This window comes from Leptinotarsa decemlineata, unplaced genomic scaffold (assembly GCF_025532065.1).
Source record: "Leptinotarsa decemlineata unplaced genomic scaffold, Ldec_3_MD MMD2_P_RNA_scaffold_2, whole genome shotgun sequence".
In the NCBI taxonomy this organism is placed as follows: domain Eukaryota; kingdom Metazoa; phylum Arthropoda; class Insecta; order Coleoptera; family Chrysomelidae; genus Leptinotarsa; species Leptinotarsa decemlineata.
Window position 1 is genome coordinate 11767609 of NW_027412529.1, and position 20254 is coordinate 11787862.

General features: G+C 37.2%; 1 protein-coding gene across 1 annotated transcript; it reads left to right on the forward strand.

The window, feature by feature from the left end:
* Positions 1–742: 742 nt before the first annotated feature.
* On the forward strand, positions 743–1952 carry LOC141485897 (uncharacterized). The gene is made up of 3 exons (XM_074183550.1): positions 743–951; positions 1011–1232; positions 1291–1952. Exons 1-3 carry the CDS (start codon positions 781–783, stop codon positions 1936–1938), a joined length of 1041 nt encoding a protein of 346 aa, XP_074039651.1. The 5' UTR covers positions 743–780; the 3' UTR covers positions 1939–1952.
* The last annotated feature ends 18302 nt before the right edge of the window (positions 1953–20254 follow it).

A 20254-nucleotide genomic window follows, 5' to 3' on the forward strand; every position in this document is an offset into this window, starting at 1 on the left:
TCATAACTCCACATTTCATTATACTTGTGCGAAAAATAACTTTCCTGAATCGAACTTTTCTACGCCAAAAAGAAACAACGATGTAATTGAATTGAATTCTACCCGAGAGAATATTGTTTCAAACCTGAGTCTCCAAACTTTCCTCTCGAAAATTTTCCTTCGTCCGTTTTGGAATTCCTATATGAAAATAGATGCATCAACTGAAACAATACATGAACAATAGCGATGTCAGCAAGAAGTAGTGGAATATGAATATTACTAAGAAATTTGAATGAAAAAAATCAGTTTTTCATAGACATTGGGACAAAGACTTTGACAATTGATAACGGTCATCTTGTTAAGGCTGCATCTGTCAAATTTGTTGTCATTTATTTAGTCTGTTCTGCCAAATCACCATGGATGGATATATCATTCAACAACACGTGCAAATAATAATAGTTATTTATGTATCAAGGGAATTAGGAGGGCCTTAATTACCTATGGCAAAGTTTGCGTCCCGAGGGCCTCTGGCCCGAGGGACAGCAATTGCCTGAGTTAAGGCTCATTAATTCCCGTGGTACATAGATAATTTTATTTCTGACCGATTTCAATAAAATTTTGTTCATTTTTGAAACGGAAAAATGTACCAATTCATTACCTTCCCGGTATATTTGAATCAGGTACCGTTGATTATAGTAGAGTTTTCTTGTTGCTAAGTTGTTGCTATGTTACTTGTTTATAAACAGAATTTTGTTATCAAGCTGTGTTTGCGGTAAAAAGGTGTTTTCTACCCCAAATATAATGGAGGATATTTTGAAAAAAGCTGAACAAGCAAGAGAATCATTAATTCCATCGAAAAGTGAAGCCGTATACCAAAAAGAATACAAGATATATCTGGACTGGCTGACACGGAAAAATGTTATGCCAAAAGATATCACTGAAACTGTATTTCTGGCATATTTTCAAGAACTGGTAAGGAATTTTCTATGTTTTTCGGTAGATTTGGTAGTAATTGTGTTTATTCGTTTCAGTCAGAAACGTATAGTCCGAATTCTTTATGGACTAAATGGTCAATGCTAAAATCGATGGTGACTATACATGAGAAACGAGATATCACCAAGTTCAATGAACTACAGGCTTTTTTGAAACGGAAGAGTAAGAGTTATAAGCCGAAAAAGTCTGCTGTTTTATCTCCTAAAGATGTTATCAGATTCCTAAAGGACGCTCCTAATGATATTTATTTATTGCATAAGGTAATTTTTTTCTTATTTTCCTTTTTGTGTGTATTTATTTCTTTTTTTTTTGTTATAGGTTGTTTTGATTATGGGTTATTTTGGAGGATGCAGAAGTCAGGAACTTTTGAATATGAAGATATCGGATATAGAGGACCGGGATTCCGTTATGGTAGTGAACGTACCGGAAAGTAAAACTGGTGTATCGAAGAAATTTACAGTTGTGGATGAGAAAGAGTTCTCCGCTTTGCCTTTATTAAGACTTTATATGTCTTTGCGTCCTAAAGGTATTGAACGATTTTTTTTGAGCTTCCGACAAAATAAATGTACATCTCAGCCAATTGGAAAAAACATGTTTGGGAAAATCCCCAGCAAAATCGCAATGTATTTAGGATTGCCAAACTCATCTTCCTATACGGGACATTGCCTTCGTCGCACTTCTGCTACTGCTCTAGCCAATGCAGGAGCAACTATGACTAACTTAAAAAGACACGGAGGTTGGAAAAGTTCCACGGTGGCGGAGGGGTATTTGGAAGATAGCATCGAATTGAGAAATAAAACGGCGCGTATGTTGTCTACTTTGTCATCAGAAGAGGCAGGTACCTCGACTGTAGTGAACAGAAGCTCCAGCCATACAAAAGAAGAAATTGTTTCCAGTGGCGGAAGTAATTTTCAGGGAACATTTCAAAATTGTACATTTATTATTTGTAATGACGTGAATAAATAAAATATGGTTCAGTTTTCATTTCTATTTATTTTTACTTGTGAAAGGTAGAGGGAATTATAAAATCTATAATGTCCCAAGGGAGTTATGACCCTCTTTATTGATAGCGTAACTATGACGATATAAGCTTATAATATCCCGGTCAGAAATAAAATTGTTTTGTCAATATGTGTATTCTGTTCGGGCAACATACCGCGCGCTATTTTACGGTCGTCCTAACCGTCCTACCGAGAGCAATATTTGCAATGTGGTGGATAAATTTGAGTCCACTGGTTCAGTAAACAATCGAGCGATATTCCTACGTCGACGTAATGCAAGATCTGCTAAAAACATCGCCGCTGTCTGCGAAAGTGTGTAGGAGAATCTGAAGCAGCCGATTTCGCGTCGCTCACCAGAACTCGGCCTTTCGCAGGCCACAACTTAGCGGATTTCGCATCGTGACTAATGCCTGCATCCGTACGAAATTCAACTGACCCAGGAACTGAAGGTACACGACCATAGACAACAACGTGTATTCGTTGAATGGGCTCTGGATCGGATGGCAACTGACTCTAACTTCCATCATCTCTATCTTCAGCGATGAGGCTCATGTCTGGATGAATAGGTACGTGAGCAAACAAAATTTTCGAATTTGGGAAGACACCAATCCACACAAAATCCAAGAGCGACCAATACATCCCGAAAAAGTCACTCTTTGGTGTGGGTTTTGGGCTGGCGGCGTCATAGGTCCATATTTCTTTGTGAACGAAGTTGGCTAGGCAACTGCTTTTTATATTTCTCATCCTATCTTGTTTCAGTTTCTACTCTCATTTCATCAATCCACCACTCAGTTTTTCGATGGTATCTATTTTCTTCGTCATACAAACTCATTTCACAGTTTCAAAAATTGATTTTCAAAGTTTTCTAAAAGTCTGGGATATAGTTATCGAGATTTTATACGGTTGAACACGTGATATAACTCATCAACAAGAAGGCAATTTTATCTTAACACAAAATAAATTATACAATTTGTTTGGAGATTTTCCAAGACAAATAGGTTTTTTTCGTAATAACCAGAAATGCAATACTCTCACCGACTCACGTTCCAATGGAGTTGGTGTGTTCAGGAGATGAAGAAAACTTTTTTTCAACTTCAGTCCCTTACAGCTTTATCTTATTTCTATTTTATTCAGTATATAATATAATTATCGAATATTCCATAGTCTCTCACGGCCGGTGTCCTACGAATTGTCCGATGTTTCCGGGTTTATTAGTCAATTTTTTTTTGTTTGAAGGTGATTGACAATGTTTCATGATGAATTTCATCAGTTTGGACTTCCATTGTCTGATATTATATAAAATGATTTGAAATCCCTGAAATAACTAAAAGAGGAGAATTAAAAATTAAAGAAGAAGAATAAAAATGAATAGCTGAAAAAACAATTATATTAGGCAAAAAAAATTGAAATGAAATAATAGTGAAATAAAACATAAGTGAAAATGAAACAAATTGAACAAAAAATTAATGAAATAAATTGAAAAGTTAAGAGATTTCAACCCAAGTTATTTCACGACGTTTCGATTGTTAGTATCCACAATCGTCTTCGGGTGATGACTGTACCGATTCCTCCGTGAGCTGACTATAGATTATTTGAGTACTTCCACTTATCTCTGCTTTCTTTTTTCCACTTCACTGGTTTAGTGGGAGATGACCGTTTGGCGGGAGTTGACCATTTTTCGCTTGATTATGGGTTTCCATACGTTGTGTATCTCTACGCTAGCTTGGCTGAATACATTGTTGGATAACATGTATGCGGCTTCTTTGATTTCGTTTGGTGGCCTGGTTTTCGTGAAGCTGCTACGGATAATGTTCCGGATCTGAAGCGGGTTCTGATGTTCTACTTGGATCCAATTCTTCGTATCTTCTCCGATAACAACCTGATGTAGGGTAGTGCAAGCACTAACCTACATCACGGCTTCTCTTCCTTTCGGGGCTCCTGCTGTCTTTTAGCCAACGTCTGTTCCACCATCGCTTTGGAGTAGCCAATTCGTTGAAAATCATTTTTGATGATGTCTAGTTCCTTCTCGAGACCTTCCTTCGTATTACAAAGTCCGAAAGCACGGCCTAATAGAGTTTGGATGATTCCTCTTTTAATAATCGATTGATGGTGTTGGGATTCATGGTTCAGATACTGTCCTGTGTGAGTGGGTTTTCGGTATACAGATGTTTCCACTTAGGGTTGGCGACTTCACCAATACGTCTAAGAATGGCAATTCGTTGTGAGCTTCCTTCTCCATTGTAAAAGTGATGGAAGGTCTTACGCTGTTGATATGTTTCAGGAAGGTGTCTAGTTCAGTATTCCCGTTGGTGTTACCAACGTATCTCAACCAGACACGAGGTTTCTTGTGGGCTTCTTCAATGGCCAGAGTTTCAAACCACTCCATATTTATGTTGGCTATGACTGGTGAAAGTGGCGATATTATTGGCAGTCCCTCATCTTGTGGGTAGAATTCGTCTTTCAGTTGGAAATAACAGTTTCGTACACAGCATAGTAGTAATTCCATAATTACTTCTATAGGTAAATTCGTTCTATCTTACTACTGAGTCTTATGATTTCGGGTAAATTCTGCTAAGAAGAATTGAATATTATCAGGAATTATAGACGAAACACCCGTCACTGAAGATATTTTTTTCGTGAATATTCAATATAATTCTCCACAAGAGAGTTTTTCGACAACATATAAACCTGAAATTCCAGTTACACATGAATGTTTTCTATTCTGTACATTGAACCTTTTAATATTCTTGACTTTCTCCATGTTATAAACATATTGAAAACCTGTTGCACATTTTATGCTTCCATTATTCATTTCTTTTCAATGAAATGAAATCTTGCACTTCTTTTATTTTTATAATATGTAAGGTGAAAGATAATCCAATGAATCATTGAAATGTGTTTTTTTAATGCTGACGTAGGTATTTCTTGCCGATAAACTGGTGACAAAAGCTATTCAGTTCAACCCTACAATGAGGTTTATCGTGGACCCATTCATTACAAAGATAACATTTTATACACGTTGGTGCCTTGTTATAAATCACTCGACGAGAACAAATTATCGTTGCGACAGAAGAAAAGATGATGAGAATGAGATATTTGAAAATGCTCATGAATAGAAACTATTGAAAATTTCTGGAGTTATGAATTTTATGACGGTGCTGGAGGGCCACATGGTATTATAATTCATAGTTCACATTAGCAAATAGCCATAGACCAGTTTTGTCAAAGATACGGCTCGCGACCGCAATGTATCACAGAAAGAAGCGTGTGCCTAAACGAGCGAAAGAGTGTTAGTTAGGTATTTATTTAGTTCTAGTAAACAACTCAATCATAGACAGTAACACCATCTCTCAGCAGCAAGCAAAAATACGCTTTTATTTTTGTTGAGAACAATAGAATTTTTCAAGCTAGACTGGAACCTTCCTTATCGATATAAAAGAAGTGCGTCGGCGCGAAGTGAGTCTGTTGAGTCGAGTAATCGAAGCGATACGGTTGGTGAAGGATTCTAGTTGTACTGCGAAGTAGTGATTGTGAAGTCTAGTGTTTCATTTCCCTTTCAAAAGTTAACAATTCAAAATATGTTGCTGTCAAGAAAGACTGTTGCTTCAAGAATAAATGATTCATCTCAAAATATGGTATTTCAACTGAAGAAAAACAATTGAGGAATTTACAAACTTTTCACTGGGTGTTGACGAGAGCACTGATATTGTTGATACAGCTCAACTTGTTATTTTTATTCGGGGTATTACCAGTAACTTTGAAATAGCTGAAAATCTATTGAAGTGCGTTCCATTGACAGGTACTACAAGGGCAAGTTATATTTGTTTTGCAATTGAGCATTTAATAGTAGAATATGTACTCCATTTCAATAAACTTGACAGGACAACTACGGATGGCGCTCCTACTATGGCTGGCAAACATTCGGACGTTGTAACTAAATTAAAACATGAAACATCAGGGAATTTTGATGGATTCCACTGTATAATTCATCAGAAATCATTGGCATCCAAACATTCAAAAATGGACCATGTCATGCAACCTATAATTAAAATTGTAAATTTAATAAGGAGAAGAGGACTGAATCACCTACAGTTCAGGCAGTTCCTACAAGATTTGAATGAAAAGTTTTCTGATGTCTTTCATTTCACCGAAGTTCGTTGTCTTAGTCGAGGAGTAGTTTCAGAAAGATTTTTTGCATTACCTGACGCTTTTCAAGCATTCGTGTTGAGAAAAGTCAACCCAATTGATTATGACAATGACTGGTGAATTGATTGTGTCTTTTTGGTAGATATGAATAAACACTTGACTGATCTCAATAAACTTACAGAGTAAAAATCTTATTGTAGGTAGGTAGGTCTAAAATGAGTGGGTCTATTCGACCCTACATCGCAACCCACAAGGATTTATTGTGGCTCATACCTATTCACACTCGGCCAAATAAACCGAGCTTCCTAACGAAGCCGATTAGTTTGTATCGTGAGTGGTCAGATGGTCAGTGGTCAGATGGTGAGAGTACGGATCTGCCGAACTCGAAGAACCTGATTTGGTCCCCAGCGGGGCAGGCACAAAGTACATGCTCTGCTGTTTCATCATTTTCCAGATAGAGGTGACACACACTGTCTTCCGACAGTTCAAGTCTCTGCATATGATGATTCAAATGACAGTGACCTGTAAGAAGGCCTGTTGGACATCGTAGTCCATCCCTACTGTAGTCCAACAACTGTTTTGAATCAAGCTTCGAAGGGTGAATAAACACTTTTGAGTGAGCCAGTCCTGGAAGATTCTGCTAGCAGTCCATGAATCTTCTTGCCATCCAGGTGTTCAGTATTTGTTTGGCAAAGCCCAAACCAATGCCAATGACAGGTTCTGATCCAATGAAGCCGCTTGCAGCACCCTCCTTTGCAAGAGAGTCAGCAGCTTCATTGCCTTCCAGGTCAGTATGACCAGGAATCCAGACCAGAGACAATCTGTTGAGTCTTTCTATCGAGGAGAGTCGTTTTTGGCAGTTTGCTACCAATTTAGACGTTGCTCGGTAGGAGCCAAGAGCCTCAACGCCGCTTGACTGTCCGAGAATTTTCATTGACTTGTGAGTGACTTGACTTGTGATTGTCACTCAAATGTGTTCTTGTATTCAAACCTTTGAAACAAAGTTGAGGCTTTGGGACGATTAGGTAAAAAATTCAACTCTGGATCATTTCCCTCATTTAAAATCATTTGGCACAGTGAACCAAAAAAAATGGATCAATATTCTCAACTTCTGCAAAATTTCAGCATTACGAAATTCAACAATCGTTTTGAAAACTTTCACAAAATGAATGACATGAAATATCCAATTTTCAACAATCCCAAGCTTTTGAAGCTTCACAGGCACCAGTTCGCAAATGAAGTTGATAGATCTTCAATCGGATAGTATTAAAAAAAAGTTTACTGCTCTTACATTTTATACACAATAGTTCAAGAGTTTGAAAAAGCATGCAGCACGCATTCTATGTATGTTTGGTAGTATCTATTCATGTGAGCAGATGTTGTTCGTCAAATAAATGAGAACAAACATCTCACAGACTTACGAATGAACACTCTCAAAATATCTACAGCGGATATGATACCTGACATTAATCAGCTTGTCAATAACAAGAGAAGTCAGGTATCTCAATTCTCCAGTTCAAAATAATTACTCTCTTTTATAACTTTGATATGATTTTCAACAACAGTATACTAAATATTTATTGAAATGAAATGTTATAATAATTCAGTACATTTTTTTTTCCTTTGAATCTGGCTCACCTGCACATTCCTATTTTGATGTATGGCCCTCTGCGAAATCGAGTTCGACATCTTTGCCATAGACAAAGAAATAGACAAACAGTCTATTATAAATAATCGGCATATAATATGAGTCGTCTATCCCGCCATAATCGACAGTTCAAGCTGCTGATTGAAAAACGAATACCTGAATACCTAATGGTAATAACGTTACAATATTGAAATCAATAATATTTATACGACTATTGTCAAAGCATTCTCAATCCTCAACAAATTTATTAGCGCATAGTCCAGGAATTATTTAATCAAACAAGAATGCATTTGGGATGTTGGCATTCAGTTACAGAGTTGACAAAGCACATTTTATTGAAAAATTATTTGCTGATGCCAGCAAAACTAGCAGCTCGAACTTGTGGGTTTTGGAATTTTCACAAAGCGCTGAATAAAGGAATATCACCATATTGATATTTTCAAAAAATTGACTGGAAATGTGGGAACACGAAAATAGGAGGCAATTCATTCTTTTTAGCGGTACAACTATGATAATATTCAACTTATGTAATGAGGTTGACACATACCACTTTTATTTCTTTCTTAATGTAAGTATAGACATATAAACTGTTTCATCGTTCTCAATCCGTTTTCTAACTAGTTAAAAATTTTTGTCGAAAGTCTGAAATATGCATTACATTACAATACATTAATCACCTTGAAAATACTGTGAAAATTCACAATTTTGAATCTATAGGATTTCTTCAGGAAATTCAGAGGAACTACAATTTTTTTTTTGGTATGAACGGTATTGGTACTAGGTCATTGGCATCGTGGTATACTGACTTAGTAAGTCTCCGATCATCAGGGCGAATCACCATGATGTTTCTTCCTAGGTGAAGAATCATTCCACCTTCGAGTAGATAATAGTCGCAAAAAAATTTGATTGGAGGATTCGAATTCATGATCTTCGGATTATACATTATGTCTATTTCAAACAAATTCTTCTCAAGGACAAAACACAAGCGCTACAGGAATATCCTTCATCAGTTCGGAATTCCATTGCCTGATATGATACAAAATTGATTTAAAGTCCCTGAAAGAATTTGTAAAAACTTAAAAATGATTAGGTGAAAAATAACAATTATATTAAGCAAAGAAACTGAAATTACAATGAAATGAAATACAAGCATCAACCACAAAATAAAAAAAATTTTGAATCATCAACACCAGAAGAAAAATAAAAATCATTAACAAGAAATGAAAAAAAAATTTAAATTTCAAATTCCAAATTCCAAACCAAGTTATTTCACTACGTTTTGATTATTAGTATCCACAATTGTCTTCGGGTGCTTTCACCTATCACCTCTCCCCTATCTCCGCTTCATCGGTTTTAGCGGAAGCTGGGCGTTTGACGGAAATTGGTCGTGTTTCGCTAGATAAGAGGATTCCATACGTTGCGTATCTCTATGCTAGATTGGCTACATGCGTTGTTGGAAAACATATATGCGGCTTCTTTGAATTCTCTCCTAAACTAGTGTTCCTCCGTGTGGATGATTTCAGCTTGAGCTGAATGTAGCCACAAACAGTACAAGTACTGTTTGTGGCTGTCTTCTAGCTAAAGCCTGTTCCACCATCACTTTGAAGTAACATTTTCATAGAAGGTCATTTTTGATGATGCCTGGTTTCTTTTCGAGACCTTTCTTTGTATTACACAGCCCGAAAGCATGGTCAAGTAGAGTCTTGATGATTCCTTTCTTAGTCGATTGATGGTGGTTGGATTCCTTGTTCAGATACTGTCCTATGTGAATGGGTTTATGATATACAGAAGTTTCCCATTTAGTGTCGGTCCTCTTCACCAGTATGTCTTAGAATGACAATTCGTTGTGGACTTCCTTCTCCATTGTGGAAGTGATGGAAGGACTTCTAGCTTCAGCTAGAAGACAGCAAGAGTTCCACAAGGAAGAGAAGCCACCACAATCAATACTTGTACTTCCCTACATCAGAGGATTGTCGGAAAGGATAAGAAGGAGTGGGTCCAAGTTAAACATCATAACCTGCTTCAGATCTGGGAACACTATCCGTAGCAGCTTCACTAAAACCAGGCCACAAAACGCGGACTGCTATTCTAAGAATTGTATTTACCGGATACCCTGCGAGTGCGGAGAATCATAAATCAGTGAAACTGAGATGATATTGAAAGTTCGCATTGACGAGCACAAGAAATATACACAGTGAGGAGAAATCACCAAATCAGGAATGGCAGAGCATATTTGGACTCATCAACATAACATCAAAGGGGCTCAAGTTGAAATCATCTACAAGGAGGAACACGGGCTTAGGAAAAATTTCAAAGAAGCCGCATATGTGTTGCACCTCAAGGCATTTAGTCAAGCTAGCGTAGAAATACGCGAAACACGACAACTCTTGCCAAACGGTCAGCTTTCGCTAAAACCGATGAAGCGGAGATGAGGAAGAGGGGATAGGTGAAAGCATTCGAATGACTTATAACTAGTCAGATCTCGGAGGATTGAGTCCAGTTATCACCTGAAGATGAGTGTGGATACCAACAATCGAAACGTCGTGAAGTAACTTGGTTAGGAATCTTTTGATTTTTGATTTTTCATTTCTTGTTGATAATTTTTATCCTTCATTTCGTGTTAATAGTTCATTTTTTTATGTTTTGCTTGTTGCTTGTATTCTATTTCATTGTAATTTCAGTTTTTTTGCTTGATATAATTGTTTTTCAGCTAATCTTTCTTAATTTTTTACATATTTTTTCCGGGATTTTAAATCAATTCATATCATATGAGGCAATGAGAGTCTGAACTTATAAAATCACCGCGAAACACTGTCAACTACCTTCAAACAGGAATATCACTAAGGCGCTCTACGAGCGGTGCCTATGGGAAAGTAGCGACTTACGTTGGATTGAAATCGCAGAAGATTAAATTCATTTGGAAAAACGTTCTCAGAAAGTTTATTCAACATAAACGCAATTCTCCAAATGGAAGAGTTCTCGAACAGTGAAGTTGAAGATGTATTGAGTTAAAGCTCAAAACTATGAGCAGCCACAATCCGTCGCTTATTTCTGTTATGTACCGCTCTTGTTGGAATCAAATGTGCCAAGTCACTTGAACACCCACCGTAAAATTTCTATTGGAGAGAGACAAATCTGTAACCTTTCTTCGATGTTCCAGGCTATCAAGTTTTCACATGATGTTCGCGTCTCCAATCAAGCCGATGGTTTTTTCTGGATGGAATCCAGCAGCTTTAGGGTATGTTTGGGGGCAGAGTTCCATACATGAAAACAATACTCCAAAAAGGTCTGATCTGAGCTTTATAGAGCATCAAAAGTTGCTGAGGTTTGTACAGTTTTCTGGTTCGAAACAGTGTTCCAAGCTTTTGGGAAGCAGCCTTTGCTGCTATATCCGGTTTGGATACATTAACCTTTTTTGGAGAAAACCAATGCCTGGTTTTCGAAGCACTGAATTGAACCTAGTTACTCCCACCCCAATTCAAAGTCACCTCTAGATCCTCATTAAGATATACAACCTTCTGCTGTGTATGTGTATGTGCATTCGTAGGCGATGTCCTGGAATCCGAATGGTATGACGAGACAAGTGTGCTGTCGTCAGCAAAGCTTTATGTTATATTCTTGGGTTTTTCTAATGAGTTGCAAGAAACATGCTTGCAGGAAGCTGAAGAGGCATGCACAATAATGATCCGACAAGCCATAGCATCCAAGTTTGGCCAGCAAACGCTCATGCTACACACGGTCAAAGGCCTGAGAAATATCAAGCGCAACAGCTCTTGACTTTCCATATTTGTCGATTGCGTTACTCCAAATATAGGTGACATACGATGAAAAACCGCTTGTTGATCTTTGTTTCCGAAATCCATATTGATAACCGCTCAAGATATTGAAGCCTTCCGAATATTCAAGGATATGACGGTTTACGGCTTTCTCTATGATTTTTTATATTACTGATAGCAAAGCGACTGGTCTATAGTCATTTGGAAGATTTTCCTTGCCCATTTTGCAGGTAGACTGATCGCGAGCAATAAAAAAATAACTCTCATAGTCTGGTTCACTACGCTCGAAAACCAGATCAAAAAAATTGCTGAACGATGTATTGTCTTTTACGGAGCCGAGAATTGAAAACACTCCCGTTAACTTTCCATGAGCTGGTGTTACAACTATTATCCGAAATGGAAAGATCGATAGTTTGAAAAATATTCAAGGTTGAGATGGGTCTTTTCTTACAACTCTCTCATGTTTCTACCTCACTGTATACGTGTTAACTTTCAATTTAGTTTCGAATATACTTCTACTTCTATATACGAGTTCAAACTTTGCTCCACTCCCAGCAAATGAGAAATCCAATATCTGATAACGACACCAATTTCAGACATATTATGGTGAAGTACAGAGTTTCGGTATGATGGGGAAAAAGCGTTCATCACGAGCAAGGTTCAAAAGTCAGATATCTTCCATCCTATTAACGCAACTTTGCGAACTTCCTCTTGTTGTCAGCTTCGCCTAAATTATTCCAAATTGGCAAAGTTCAACCCCATTCACAGAATTAACGAACATTTTTCATTACTCTGTCGTCCTTGATTAAAATTTGTATTGGGACTACGCCGAGAGACCGACTGGAGCACTTGATGTATGGGTAATGAAATTGTACTGGATTTTTCATGAAAAATCTCGATTCAGTGGAATGATTCCATTACGATTTCGAAGATTCATAACCAGACTTGCTAATGACATTACTTATTGAAATTTGGATAGGTACCAGATTTCTATCCTGTACGCGTCACGCATCTATAAGTAATTTTTTTTAAGGAAAAGTAAAATATGTATCGAGTATTCGATGATAACTATGCTGCTAATCAAATAAAAGAATGAATTTATCATTGGAAAAATCAAATAACTGAAAAACAGTATTCAACAAATTATTGTTGACAGAATGGGGAATGAACCTTTATTAAATTTTTGTTGTTTCAACCAATACGCCATTTTCAGTTGTTCTGTTGTTCTACAGATATTCTGATGCGTAGCTCTTCTACTGACTGCGGTCTGGAATTGTGAACTTTCTGCTTCACAGTACCCCAAAGGAAAAATCTAGCGGTCTCAAGTCCGGTGATTTTGGCGGCCACTGAATGTAAGGACTATTTCGACCTATCCATCGATTTCCATTATTATTATTCAGCCATTCTCTTACAATAACTGCGTTATGTATAGAAAATTCGAAACATCAAATTCAGGCGATCCTGCACTGGTAAGTGAGGTATTGCGTCCCAAAACCCATTTCTCAAAAAGTCTAACAATATAATTTCATTCAAATTACTTTCGAAAAAAAACGGACCGATAATCTTATTACACACCACACATTTATTATATGGAAATATGTTAATATGTGTAAAATGTTAAATTTGAAAGGCTCAACATTATTCTTTACAAGGCATCTCCTGATATCTTCTCTAAGGATATTTGAGTTCAATCTAGCCGTTTTCAAGCTTTAATGAGAAATATCACGAAAATATGGCAATATTAGCTACCCATTTCTATTCACATGATGTGGATTGTTTCTGTTTTTGAGAGTATGTCCCAATCAATACACAACCTGTTTCGTTAAAAACAGAATTTATACGGTTCACCGTACTGTTGCTCAGTGGAAGTATATCATGTTTTCTGCTATGAAATTCTCTGGCAGCTTCTTTTGCAGAAAGAGCATTATCTCCGACAAGGCGCACAAGTTCAATTTTATCTTGCACACTCAGTTCTTCCATGATGAATCTCTACCACTCTACTAAATATATTTCTTACTAATCTGGCATAATCTGACGTTACTGTTTTATGACAGTTTTTGGCAGCAGCAAAAATTGTCAACAATGGTCATTTGTTTCCAGTGCCAAATGAAAATGGCAAAATGGCGTGATTTTGCATATCTGTACGGTGTGTCACGGTCACGGCCAACTCGCCATGATTTAAAAACTATTTAAGAGGTGTCCGGCATGATAAAATGTGAATATCGCTTCGACTACAGAATTTTTAATATTGAATATTTTCAATGAAATTTGGTATACTACCATTTGAGAGGGAGCCTAGTCCAATAGTAATTTCTATTTTTTTCTAAAAAAATTGCTAATACAATTTCTTTTATTTTAACCTATGAAAATATTCGCAGCAGGCCTAGGTTTTTGTAGAAAGAAGATAATATTTGGTCCCAAAGTACAGTGTTTTGAAGTCTACAATTGTCAATTCGAAATCGGAGGAAATATGCGAATTTCAGGCAGGTGTCTCGCTTTCAATTGGGTCACACTGTAGAACTGAAAATGATGTGAAATGGATTCGAACAAATTATTTTACATATGATAAAAGCAGAAAAGAAACTATCGTGAACAATTGAAAATATTTTTTTGCTGTTTGGAAGGAGGAGCGGAGTGGTATGATGTTTCTGAAAACAAAACAAGTATCGTTATACTAATTTTCTATCCATGATTCCTACACCTCCTCTGAATATTCATGATACCTCTAACGTCTCCATCGCGGAAATTTCCATTATATCCAGATTTGCGAAGTAAATTGGTAAACATCCCTCTTTCTGAGGATTCGGTTACCGCCATAAGTTCTAATCTGTGTTCAGGTAAGCGAAGTAATTATCACTTCTGTTGGTTTAGTATTTTAGGAATAATCGATTCTGGTGCATCATGTTTGTTCATCAATTAGTTTTGAATTGAAGATGATCATTATTTGTTGAATATTCATCTTACTAGAAGACGATTGAAACAAAAGTCCATCGATATATGTTTAATGGAAAACCGTGTATCAATATTATGATTTGGGGCTACGAATTGGGATACCTTTGAATTTATTAGATGATTAGACAAATTGTAGAGGCGTCAAACATATAATTTTTTCTTTCAGCAAGTCCACAGCAACTACGAGGTGTAGGTGCTATCGATATTGCTTTTTAAAATCTGAAATTTTCCATGATGACTTTTTTTCAATTTCAATGGTCATAAAGTCTAATGAACAGGGGGGCATTGCTTAGAAAAGGTCCCGTAGTTCCGAATTTTGAATATGTGAATTGTGAGTAGGTGTTTAAAATGCAAAATGCACAATTCTTTTCCTTCGAAATATGGAAGAGTAGATAACAAAATTAATTACAATTTATGTTTCTAGTCATTGTTTCGAAGACTGATTGTTTAGGAGTTATGCATGTTTCGTAAAAAATTAAAAAAATCTTATTCTGGCAAACTGATTAAGTACGCTCAACTTCAGTCACAGCCTATTTAAAAAAAGCAACTTTCAGGTACGATACTTCAAGAAAGTATGTTTTAACACCAACAAAATGCAAGTTTTTCCAATTAAACCTACGTGGAGGAGAAAGGGGGTTACAAAAATGAAAACGAATTTTGTTAGATAGTGTAACATTCTTCTTTAATTACTTTCCAGAAACTGTGCTTACCAATTTCATTAGAGTAATATTCCAGGTGAACATCTAATGCTGAGAGAAATTTTCAACCCATCGACACAGCAAATACATTTTCAGATTTGCTTTATTTGCTCTTAAAATATGTAAGAATCTGTTTTTTGTCAACCAGCTGTTGCCGTCCAGAAAATGACAACCCTCAGAAGACTAAAATTGTGCAAGCTGAGGACTATTCCCGAAACGAATTCGAAGAACAAAAGCTGTAATGATCACTGAAAATTTGAAATGATTGAGTTATGATCGTCCCCGTCATCGACAATGATCTTATTTTTATTAAGTCATTCTTGGCCAGCATACAATTTGATGAGAGCGTAACGATATAACAGCAAATTATTGATAATTCAATAATCCGCTGTACATTTATTTGCGAACGGCAGCTTTTGGCCGGATAGCACTATGGGTTCGTTAAAAGATTATTTTTATCAAATTCAAATTAACATTGAAGTGGGTGCCACACAACTTTGTTAAATCACAAGTAGCAACCATTTATAAAGCTGGGAAATCAAATGATGGAAACGTATTTTTGTGAAGTTTGGTTGTTAAGTTATATCATACATAGTTAACAACTGAAATAAATACAAGAATATTGAAGTTATATGAAACGAAGGCTTCTGTGATATGGAAATCGAAGATATTTTTGGGATACACTGAGAACTCAATAATTTTGCAAGATCATATCATAATTGAAAAATGCTTACCCAAAGTACTATGAATCAGTTCTCAACATTATAGCATCATATTCATGATTTTCATAGAGATTTATATGTAGTACGTCCCCTATAGTTTTTCTTTATAAAAATTTAAAATAGGTTCAGAATAACATTACAAGTTGAAATAAATTATAAGTTCTGGCCTCATTGGTCCTCTTCACATAACAGTAAAATAGGGATAGTTCACTATCTAGCTGGATACCACCAAGGACGTTTCCCTCACAATTGAAGAAAAGGAAAAGATCAGAAAGATCTGTACTTCTAGCCTCTAGCCGAGTTGGACGTAATAGCATATACAATAGCAAAGTGAGTAGATTCACTCTTTTCTACATAAACTACTTATTCGCCTGATGTAATCCTACAACCCTAAAATTAAATTTTAGTTAAAGCAAACCTAACACAAAAAGGTATCCAGAGTATTCTTCAATTTCTGGGGCTTCTCAAAGACTTACCTCTAAAAAGGGTAGGCAATGGTTTATCTATCAAAAACCGGGAGCATCGTGGTTTGATTAAGGAAAAAACTGGAATTTCCAGGACTAGTTTACAAAATAGCCAGAATATTATTCTACTCAATTCAGGAAGGGCAATTATCAATTTCAACAGGAAGAAAAATCCAAATCCAAAAACTGTATCCCTTCACAACCACCTTGGCACATCTGCCTTCACAGGAAAAAATATCTAACTGAAACATTATCCTTGAAAAAAATCATGCTTGGTTTTACCAATCGAATCGAATACACCTCAGTTATCGGACAAATGGAAGGTGAGATAATTAAAATTCCGCATTAATTAGGAGCTGGCAACTAATCATACACAAAAATGTTCGAATGGTGTCCTCTATGAGCTGACTTCTCTTGGATTTATTTCAAAAATTATAGAAAATGAAGGGAAGACAAACTAAACGCTACAACGATTGAGATCCATCTTTTTACAACCAAACATCTCATTTTGATTCTGTCATCGTACAAGTCTTTGAAAAAATAAGTTTCATGACTAATGTCTAATATCACCAAATGAGGATACCAAGATTTTTCCCCTACTGCTGAAATCTGTTGAGTAGAAAATGCTCCATTCGTAATAAATTACCAAATTCGTCATAGGTAATTGGGTTTTCTTTTGAGGTTATCCCAATACTCAGTTTTCTAGAATGAGCTGAACTTGAATTGAAGTTTTTGTTTGGAAATAGCGTTTATTTATTATTTTGAAACGATTTTCTCTGAAACTATCAATCCTGTTAATGAATTCAGGAAATAAGAATTGTCAAAAATTTTATTCACCACAATACTGTGAAAACGTCTTTCGTAGCTGAAAAAAACAAGATTCAATCAAAAATTTGAAGACAGGGTATTTTGAATACTCACTCATGATCCTAGTCAACAAATTGGAAATTCAGCACTACCGAACCTTCTGTAATCAAACCCTCTTCTTCTGGTATCTGGAAGAAGAGTTAAGTTGTTGAATCTATCCAGAAACTGGACTGAACTCCACCCTTCATTCATAGAAAAATACTTCTGTATATATTTTTTCAAACCGGTTTTTCCTTTAAGGTTTCCTATTATTGAACAAAAATTTGGAAAAATAAAATGAAACGATTGCTGTTTTAAATATTGCATTACAAGTAACAATAAGGAAAATATGTGTATATTAAAAATTACTCATACCATCATTACCATTGAGTGAAAAACTGTTCAGGTACAATCCTAATGAACTTAAAAGTAGATTATAATGTCTTTTCATTAATGAAATTAATAATTGTCTAACCTTAAGAGATTATTTCACCTTGTGCTTTCTCATATATCCAAGACTTCTCCAGCTTTGGAGAAGTGGTAGTGCGCCCGACTCACGATCGGAAGACCGTGGGTTCGATTCCTGCCTCGACCAGATATTTTCCTCGAGAGAATTTATCTGGTTAAAGCTGGGATGATTTTGCAACCGTGTTAGGAATCACAAGTTTGAAGGTAAGACCTCGTTAGTCCTTAGCTCGCACAAGTTTCTCAACTTCTGAGAGTTGTCGTTCGTATGGGGGCGACAACTTATCAACGGAAGAAACAGATTTCAAACAGATTTTTGTATTGCGTAGATATGTTTTTAATCGACGCAAAGCTGAAAAAATTCTCTCTGCTGAACTGGCACTCACAGGAAGGGTTCACAACAGCTGCAGTAATAATAATAATAATAATAATAACCGTTCCACGGTTGTACTTCCCCCGACAACAGGGAGGTCGTGGACTTTTGAGTTTGGAGTGTCTACATGACAGAATGGTACTGGATACAGCCTGTATAGTCGTCAGGAGTTCGGATCCCCTTCTCTGCATGGTCCGTGACCATGAGAGAGCAGGAATTGGAGCATTTCTCCTTAGGGCAGCTGCTCGAGCAGCTGATGAACTCGGTATAGTATTCGACTCTGAACGAGGTGACTACAACTCTGTCACCGAGTTGGAACCCGTTCAGCAAAAAGCTCAGATAAAAGCCGCAGCGATCACCTTACTTCTGCGGAGACACAGGGATAAGCCGATGCATGGGGTCTTCTTCAATAACATTGAAGACCTTGGCTTATCAAAGCGCCTGACGTTCGCTTTTCTCAGGTCGAATGGGCTGAAGTCGGAAACTGAGGGGTTCATCATGGCTTGCCCGGATGGTGTCTTCAACACCTTAGTCTACCGCAGTCGCGTGATGGGTATAGAGGTTCCTGACAAAAGGTGCAGGGCCTGCCGCGAGGCGCCCGAGACCATAATGCACTTGCTATCAGCATGTCCAGCATATGCGGTCTCGGCCTATATACATCGACATAACGCGGCCCTAAGACCATCTACGACACTCTTACGGTGTTGACGAGACACCGGTGTTGCCCTACGCTCCGGGGGATATTGAATCCGTTGTGGGGAACGAGAAGTGCCGAATTTATTGGAACTATTCGTTCCCCACCCTCAGGCTCTTACAAGCTAATAAGTCTGATGTAGTCCTTCTCGACCACCAGACGAAAACGATATTTGTCGTGGAGTTTCCTGGCGAGACGAATATCGTCAGAAAAGAGGAGAAAAAACGGATAAAATATCGAGATTTTCTCGTCAAGATGGTCGTTCTGATTATTGGAGTCCTTGGTGGAATGATGTCTTCTCTACTCTCGAATCTCAAAATCATACCGGCTTGCCGCACTAAGGCAGAAATCTTAGCCGCACAGATGCAGAAGGCTGTCATTCTTGGCTCACTGCGTTTGCTCAGGGCACATGATTCTCGGACCCAATGATCACTTACCCCACGGTGTGGGGAGTGGTTATTGGTTGATTATGCTGGCGCGCCCTCCCGAATGTATCGGGGCTTCGGGGGATAGGGCCTGACCAGCGCACACTACGGTGAAAAAAAAAAATAATAGATCCACAGACTCTATCCAGATCACTCTGTCAAGATGGTCGTTCTGATTATTGGAGTCCTTGGTGGAATGATGTCTTCTCTACTCTCGAATCTCAAAATCATACCGGCTTGCCGCACTAAGGCAGAAATCTTAGCCGCACAGATGCAGAAGGCTGTCATTCTTGGCTTACTGCGTTTGCTCAGCGCACATGATTCTCGGACCCAATGATCATTTACCCCACGGTGTGGGGAGTGGTCATTGGTTGATTATGCTGGCGCGCCCTCCCGAATGTATCGGGGCTTCGGGGGATAGGGCCTGACCAGCGCACACTACGGTGAAAAAAAAATAATAATAATAATAATATTTATTCATCCTCAAAGACGTTGACAAACGTATAGGATAGGTCAGTCTTAAGCACATAAAAATCACATCAAACGATAAAATTGTAGATCAGTAGATAAAAATAATACAATAAAAATTTATACAAATAAGTCAGAATTACAAAAATTAAAACAATTGTAGTTATAAAAATTGAATATGTCATGCCAAAGCCGCATGAACCCATTCAGTCGAGATGGTCCGAGAGAAATTCGCCAATACTATAGTAGGCCTTAGAAAGAAGTAATGTTTTAACTGCTTTTTTAAATGCTACAGTGTTCATCTGTTTGAAATGGTCTGGTAACCGATTGAATAATTTTATTCCCATATATTTGGGAGAATGGTAGCTATGATAGAATGAGTTCTTAGTACAGTCTGTTCTACATTCGCGAACATATAAAAGTATTTTAAAGATATAGATGCAGGGAAAGGTTAAAATTTGATGACTAATGAAAAATGTCTTGCATGATTCCCTCCAAGGGATGCCTAGTAATTTCCTAACAACTTTTTTTTGAGCAATGAAAACCCTATCTTTGTCAACACTGTTTCCCCATAGGATCACATTATAACTTAGATGGCTATAGA